At 37.2% G+C, this 8,814-nt stretch overlaps 1 protein-coding gene across 1 annotated transcript in view; it reads right to left on the reverse strand.

Annotated features, from left to right (window-relative positions):
• LOC106948964 (SH3 domain-containing RING finger protein 3) overlaps positions 1 to 7,600 on the reverse strand; it is a gene marked incomplete at its 5' end in the record, with an annotated part of 45,690 nt that extends 38,090 nt beyond the window's left edge. The window contains 2 exons of the mRNA XM_015034887.1: positions 3,156 to 3,251; positions 7,298 to 7,600. Of these exons, the coding sequence (XP_014890373.1) occupies positions 3,156 to 3,251; positions 7,298 to 7,600 (399 nt within the window). The remainder of the gene's footprint in view (positions 1 to 3,155; positions 3,252 to 7,297) is intronic.
• Positions 7,601 to 8,814: the final 1,214 nt, after the last annotated feature.

Genomic DNA, 8,814 nt, shown 5'->3' on the forward strand with positions numbered 1-8,814 from the left:
AGGAACCATCCCTGCTGTAACTTGATAAAAGAAGACAAATAGATCTTCTTTTTTGCAGCTTATGTTTATTTTACAAGTTCCAAAACAATTCAGTGAGCATTTTTCTTTTGCTTTGGTTAAGTAGGTTTTTGCAAAATTAATAATCAGTTATTGGTGAAGCTGTGTAAAATAACTGGAGTACAGCTAGAGAGCCAAAACTTATGATGTTTTGCTATATTTTCTTTGTGAGCCTGGTGAAGAGAAAATCATTGCAATTATTTCCCATGCAGTGTTGTATATTGTTGTGTCCTGATTTGGCATATCAGCATCCAGTTTTAGAAGCATTTCTCTGACAGACAACCCTTTGCTTTTTCTCTCCCAGTTTTACTGCATCTCAGGATAATGTTCCCAAATTGCCAGTCATAACACAAAACTTATCCTGTTATTTTGGCAAGTGTATAAAATAATAGCACAGATGATAACATGATACGTTGCATCTACATGCACACGCGGACGCACGCACATGCAGATCAGGAGAGGTTCCAGCTGAGCTCCCTCATTAGCTTCTCACTGCATACACACATACGAATCCTAACACAGACCCCTGCACCCCTGCTGTGTCACAGTGATGGAGAGGTCTAAATTATTGATGCATCTCCATTTAATAGGATCCCTTGTGTGTCTGCGTGAGTTAGCCCCAACCTTGCTCCGACCATAGCTTAATCCCTGAGAGAGTAGTTTGGTCCACCAGCTAATTTTGGGATACTTGATTGGGTGGTCCAGATCCTAAGTCAGAGTCAGCAGCAATCCAAGAAAGATTAAGAAGTTTGTGCAAAGGACTGTGACATTTAAGAGCTCAAAACTAGGATTTTCTTTGCATCTTCATTACACTGTATTTTAAAGTGAGACTTTCTTGCTGAAAGTACTGGTGGAGGAATAGAAGGGTCTTTTGGCTGAATATGTTATAATGCAGTATGTTAATTTCACTTCAGTCCCAGCAACAAATTCATCAATCTTTTGATTCTCTTTCAATGAGTTACCTCTTGTTTTATTTGTTGCTGAGTTTGAAAGATGTATTTAAGACTATTGGTGGAACTAAGTAACACAAAACATATTTGTAAATATATATTGTATATATAATTTTCTAAAGTGAAAACATGAATCTAAATTTTTTTTTCTCCACAGTTATTTTTCAGTATGAATTCCTCACTAGAGAATGTTGACTGCTTTTTTGAAATGCAAGGGTTTAGGGAAGGTTTCTACATTTGTTAGGGAATGGTTTCTCAAAATTGGCATTCCAATCTGGATCTGGAACAAACAACAAGCACTCCAGAACCGGAGGGAAGGGAATATTCAGTTAAAGTTTAACCAACAGTGATGTGGTAGAGATCCGAACATAGCATAGTGCTCAGCCAACACTAGCGATATATGTGGCTACAATATTAACAAGTCATATCAAAATAAACAGAAAGAAAGTTAAAGTTAGTCTATAGTCTCGATGAACAAGTCTCTGTGCAAAGATCCTCAGTGGGCTAAGATGCATGCTTACTTAAGACTATTTGTGGTAGTATATAATTTTTTTTTTCATCAAATTATAAAAAATTTACTACTGTGACTCTTTGGAAAAGAAGTTGTCTTGGAATTGCAAGATTTTCAACTTAAGCTTCCCCCTGTCACATGTCGATGTGCCCCTGGGCAAGGCACTTAACCCCAGATTGCTTACTGATCAAGTAAACATGTAACAAAGTTTATCAAGTTTAAACTTGTAATTTTTATTGGCATCTGGACCAGCCAATAAAAGTGCATAGCAGATTTTAATGCACATACAGGCAACACTTCAAGTCTTTTCCACACCAGTGGTGGGACTCTTTTTTATCATAAATAAAGAATCCATCTACAGCTGAGGTGGCATCAATACACACTTTCAAATATATATATTTTTTCTATTTCTAAAAAAAAAAAGGCTTCAATACAGAATTACTACTTTATTAGATTTTACAAAAATACTGTTTTATCCATCAGTTTCAATGGAAATGACCCCCAGACACTAGATAGAAATCAGACTAAAACATTTTTCCCGTTGACTGTATAGTCATTCAGTTCTGAAGCTTCCATTACTTCCTTTTGACAGGGTTGGGGAAAGTCAGCATTTTTCCTCATTTGTGTTGATGGGGAGAGAAAAGAAGAAAACACATTTTTCACCAGCGTCTTTTTAATACTGCTTAAGAGCCTTAAATGAGATCCGGCTTCAAACCGTGAATGATATTTCTTCAGTTGCTCAGGGATTAACGTAAACTATATTTCTCTCTTGACAGGCATGGGGTGAAGAGAGAAGGTAAAACGCTTTTGGGTTTTAAAATTTTTTTTTTTTTTTTTTTTTTCCATTTACAGTGAAGACATCCTTTTAGGAAAGGCTCTATAACTGCAAAATGTCAGGCAGCATTTGCTAATGCTATTTGCATTTTTCGGACTAATTGCATTTGGTTGCATTTAGATTACGGTTCAGTTTGAGATGCCTCAATTTAACATTCTGACTAAGAAGCATACATTAACACATTTCTTAGCGCATGCAGTGACAGTAATTTACATACACTCGTCGTCGGCATGAATGTCATATAAATTCGGGGCTTTTAATGATGCAGTGGAAATGTTCTTTTTCCAAGATGGATGAATTATAAAACATTCAATTTTAATTGGCTGCACAAGTTTTAATGTAATGCTAGTTTTATCCTATTTACACATGGTCTAAATTGAGCATACATGCTCAAATATGTATATAGACCCCACAAATCTTTGGATAAATGTCCCTTAGGAAATTGTAAAGAAACCATTCTATATTTATATACAGTTTTAGAATCGAATGCATTTGCCTTAATGAGGTTGTTAGAAATAAGTTTAGTTTTCATTATTCATCATCAAGATGATTCCTTTGCCGAATCCTCTTGTTTTTGATAAATCTGAACCATTAGGCTTCCACTTTTCTAAATTTAGCAGAAAACCAAACACAGCTGATACATCCCACCTGAGGCCATTTCGTTTTGTGCAATCAAAGATTACAGGAGAAATGTGTTTTCTTTCTTTTAGCAGACAGAGAAACGATGATAAATACAGAGTGGAACAGGTGTGCTGCTGCAGTGTTACTGATGCTTTCACAGCTCCTTTGTGAGTCAGTTTACCTCGACATAAAGAATGGGAAAGATGCCAATCTTGTCTCCCAGCATGCCTTCTGCCCAGTTCTCATCTACGCGTCTGATTACTGTCAGAACCTCGTCCTGGAGGGAAAGGAAAAGAGTGATAGCACATATACATACAGACATGCACAATGAATACTGGGAATGCACCATGATTGAACCAACAATGTGTTCCAAATAGGTCTCATCTGGTCTGATGTTTACAAAATTATTAATTATACAAAAATGAATGTATTAGAAATTCAACATTTGCATTAAATGGCAGAAAAAAAAGGCACATGTTAAATGCAGTAGATATTTTTTATTATGTGCTATCTCTTGGGCTATAATTGTTTTTTTGTTTGTTTGTTTGTTTTGGCATAGAAAAGGAACTGGTTGTATCAGTAGATCATCTTCAATTAAATAATATGCAATTCCAATTTCAGACAATCAAAAGCTTAAACACTACTACTGATGGTGTGAATGAATGTCAAAATTAATTATGAAGCATAGCTGTTCTTTTCGAGAGTAGAATAATTTTGTGCTGAATTTTAGTGTTCTTTTCTGAAGTGTGCCTTTCTGGCAAAGGTTGGCAGAAAAGATGGTGACAGATGAATTCACACTTAACCCTTTTACCCGCAGTATGACTGACATTTAACAAGGCTCAAACAATGAGAGCCTTCACTGCTTTCCTCACAGCCACTGGGAAATGTCCAGCAATGGTGATTTTTTTTCAAAGCAAATAGAAATTTTGTTGGATTTGAAGCGGAAGAGAAAGTCCTAAAAAATGGTTATGGTTTAAAAAAAGAGAGAGAGACTTCTGAACAAAGGAATGTAAGGACACTTTCAACTCGTTTCCCATTTTAAAGAAGATACTCATGAAATTTGCTTTGCATTTTTTCGGATGGCTGCATAATGTTGCAGTTGGTAGCACTGTTGCCTAGCAGCGAGAAGATCCTGCACTTGAATCCTAACCTATAGTCTTTATGCATGAAGTTTGCATGTTCCCCATGCATGTGTGGGCTCTCTCTAGGTATTCTGGGTTCCTCTCATCACCCAAAAACATGACTGCTAAGTGCACTGGGCCCAATAAATTGCCCTTAAGTACGAGAGTGCAATCTGTTCTGTGTGTCTCTGTGTTGACGCATGATGAACTAGCAGACTGCCCAGTGATTGCTGGAGATGGCAGAGGTCCTCTAACAACTCCACAGGGATATGTGGGTAAGAATGTGAAAACAGAAAAAATTCAGCGTTGTGCTGTTTAGAAGGAAGTCCCAGAATGTGCTTTGTTTAATGTTTTTACCAACTCTAGAACAAATATGTGCTTGGATTATAGATGAATCATCCAAGTGCGAATTAGCTTAAAGTCATAAACTGATTACCAGACATTCACCTTCAGGAATTTCTGGCAGAGAGCACAATTTAGAGTTCTGTCAGGAAATTGTTTGGATCTTGAAGCAGCAAATAGTCCTAGACCATCATAAAGCCACCAAAGAGTTTGACTGTTAGTACTCGAAGTGTAGCGTGGTGCACAATTTCCACAATGCACCACTTTTTGCCAGTTCACAGAAAATGTACCCAAAAGTCTCGAAGATAATCATAACGTGCATGAAGAGCAGGCGACTCCTCATTCAGTATTTTCTCCTTCTTTTTCAAAGCAGCTCAAACAAAAAGAGGTATTTATTCACAAATCTTGCCAGCTAAGACAATGACACATATTGTTTTTATCAAGTCGAGATATCAGTCACTTCTTTTGTACGCAGTGTGGAAACTGTCAGATCTCAACCTGTAAGGTTTCGATTAGCTTTCCTTTACGCTTACTTAATCTCAGGAATAGATTACACTCATTGTTTCCCAACACACGCCCACATAGTGCTGCTTTCTCTCCTAACGTCAAGGCCTTGGTAAGGCCATTACAGGATGGCAGTGATAATGCTGTTAAATGGCTGTATATTAGTCATTCTGAGTAATTACCTCTCACACTGAGAAAACAATATCACACTCAATGGTTCTGCATGACAACACAAATACAGCACACCATGTGTCTCTGAGTGAGTTTATGGGCTTAATGTAATATTCAGTCATAAAGTTGTTGATTAGCTTAACCCTAAAATGAGAAATGGTGTGAACTATTGATGGCTCATTGTTATCACTTAATCTGGATAGGAATTGTCTCAATTCAACTGCACAGGAGTCAATACATGGTATAATTTATTAACCTGTTTCTTCTCATCAATCTCTAAAATGTGGAAAACGGAGAGCACAAAGCTTGTTCACAGAGCAGGAACAAGGTAAGCTTTGCGGACCACATCAACATTTGTATTATGTTATACTTTTCAAGAACTTTATTCAACCTAATAGTATTGAAGGACTGCACATCTCTTACCAAGCCCTTTTTTATTATTTTATTTTATTCCTTCTCAAGATTTACTTTCCCAATGTCAGATTTGTTGGATTACTTAGACGGAATAAATGTCACATTAAGTTTGGGAAAAAAGCATAAATAGCAATGTAAACATCTGAAAGCCACTAATCACAGTTTGGTTGAATTTCCCTTGATACAATTTCAATAATAAAAAAAAACAAAACAGTTGTTTATTGCAGCTTCTATGTAGTCTGTAAAACTGTATGCAGTCAAAATTCACTAAATTATATGCAGTAGCTATTATTTATTCCAGTGAACAGACCAAAAAATTGGACAGGGCAAAAGATTTTTCCGTATTTTTAAGTCTTATTATGAGGCTGGTAGAGTTTTGGCATGTAAACATAAACTATTTAAATATGAGCGCAGAGTAAATCAGCTGCCAGAATCTCCCTCCAAAACATCAAAGCCTGCCTTAAAATCAGCTTCAGCCAAATCCTTTTGGATCATGGCGAAGAGCAGCTGCCTCCTTAGTGATTTTTTTCTTCACATATCAAACACTTCACGGCAAACGTATAACTGTAAAATTCTGTCTAATACTACCAGTAGTTACAATAATACTGAAACTTTTTAAAACTTTGACAAAAATATATATTTTTTTACTATTACCAAACCTAACAGATTATTAAGCAAAGTTATAAGGTTGACTCCGAAGGACCTACAGAGATCTGCTTCAGGTGCCACAGTCTTTCAGAGGACAACTATTATTTGTCCTCTGTTTATTTCTGTTTGCATTTTGCGACACACAACATGAGGGGAACAGCAAACATATGGAAAGAGATCCTCGGGTCAGAAAAAGAAAAAAAACAAGGCAGAATTTCCTGGCCTCCATAGAGGCTATTTAGCCTGTATATGAGTAACCCTACACATCACCCTGAACATACCATAGCCACAATAAAACAAGGTAATTACAACATAATGCATAGCATGGAATGTCTCTCTTTTATAAGGGCAGGAAAGCACAGTAGATGATGGGTTGGATGGAGCTAAAAATGGGCCGTTCCTTATAGAGGTAGTATTATGTGTTTTCTGGACACATAGTGCCATTTTATGGCACAATCGAGTAACTGTGTTACCTCAAGTTGTTAAAAAAATGCTATATATACATCAAACATGACTTAAACGAAATTTGAATCTGTAATCAGACACCTTGAAATTGAGTATTTTGCAAAGAAGAATGGCCAAAAGTGTCAGTTCGACATGCTATGGTGATGAGGACTTACCACAAAATATTTAAAGCTGCAACTGCAGCAAGAGGCAGTTAACAAAAAATACTGTCTCAGCGGAGTTAAATACAAATACAAACTACACTTCAGAGACTTGAATCTGTAGAAAGAAATTAGAGGTGTCTAAACGCACACAACGTTGTGGTTGTAGTGTGATACAATCTGGGAAAGTTCAAGGTCTATGTATAAATTTACAAGGTTGTTTTACACTTTAATAATCTACAATGTATGAATTGCAATTGCTAGCCAGCAAATCGGGTTCTTTCACTCTGAAGAGGCTTCTGAAACACAAAGTCATATCTAATAAATTATTCATCAAACAAACAATCAACCAGCCTGGTTAAACTCTGCAGGTAAATGTTTGCTTCTATAATCTTGCACATCATTCCCTAAAATGTCCTCTTTGATTTATCAGTCTAAGCCACATATATTCATCTGGTTGTCTTATGAAATACCGTCGCCCTACAGGTGGATGTGTCAAGTGTGCGTATGTGTGTTACCTTGCTGAAGGCCAGGCAGTCTTTATCCTGGTCTTTGTCTTTGACCTCAAAGTCATACAAAGCTTTGCCCTGAGGTGGGGTTTGACTCAGGGGACGCAGCAGCTGGATGTAGCTAGCTGGCAAGAAGCCATGGCAACCATTAAGCTCCCCGTGGTACCAGTTGTCATCCACCTTGCGCCGCAGGATGATAATATCACCCTTGGAAAACTGTAAGTCGCCTGGTTCCTTGCCTTCATATGAATAGAGTGCTTTACCGCAAGGCAGTGCTGGGATATTCTGTGAAATATAAACACATAAACACACCTTTTATTCAAACAACCTCTTGAACACACATCAAAACCAGACAGTAAATGTGCTTTTACTACTTTATTGTATTGATGGCCAACATGTTCAGAGTGTTAAAAGTGTGTTGTAGTGGCCTGGAGACAGATTGAAATCCAAACTTTTCAGGTCAGAGTGAGAAGTTGATTGTTTTAGAAAAATCACTTAAAGGAAATAAAAAACCCATCATATTTTAGTATCAGAAAACCTATGAATCTGTACATTATGACAGATAGACAAAATAGCTGTTTACCTCCTGCAAGAGAGAACATTTGCTACAAAGATCAGCTACGCAGGAAATGTAAATGAGCTACATGGAAGTAAACAGGTGAACAGGTCGGATTTCTCTGCTGGAAATCCCTTCTGTCCCTGGATTATCTTACAACTTGAATCTTTAAGCCAAGAGGAGAGAAGAAGGCAGTCCACATTGATTTCACAGCTACTACAGTTCTGCCGAGTAGGGAGTGACCTGCCAGATTACCAAGGTGACTGCTGGTGCTGTGAACATAATATTTATCTGGTTAGAAAATATGTGCTTTTACAAAAGTCTCAACTTGTTATGTGTTGCCAATGAATGCAAAATATCTGATGTTGTTTGTGGACCACCTTGAATCACAAAGCTCTCGCTGCTTCTTCCATGTGTTTATTCATAAAAATTATTTGCAGAAGCAACTCGTTTTCCGTTTGTCCGAGCGCAGACGAATAGAACATTTGACTATACATACCATCTGACTATTTAAACCATTCTTTCAGCGACTACATGTGGAGCATTGACATAAAGAAACCCTTTAAAACAAAACAACATGTTATGAAAAAAGTAAATGTCGGTAGTTTAAAGAAATAGAGAGGTAGGAGAGACAAGATTTTGATACATTTCCACATAATGCTCATGACTGACAAGTTTTCTTATATTGTTGCCTTTTCTGTAAATCTGTTTTTATAATTTCTATGTATTGATAGGTACAGCATACTATGCTATCTCCTGAAGAGACGAAAGTTCAACCACTTCAGCTGTCATTATTTAATTTCTATTACGTAAGTAGAGTAATGGGACGGGACGGTTATAGCGCTCAAGAGGAGCGCTGCAAATTTCACAGTTGGACAGCAGGGAAGCGAGGAGGGGGGTTGTCCTGTCAGACGATCAGTTTCCAATAGCACACACAGACACACACACTAAAAAATCTAGTAAAAGCGCA

Source organism: Poecilia latipinna, unplaced genomic scaffold, assembly GCF_001443285.1.
Source record: "Poecilia latipinna isolate Pla-1442-1.1 unplaced genomic scaffold, P_latipinna-1.0 Scaffold19, whole genome shotgun sequence".
Lineage (NCBI taxonomy): Eukaryota > Metazoa > Chordata > Actinopteri > Cyprinodontiformes > Poeciliidae > Poecilia > Poecilia latipinna.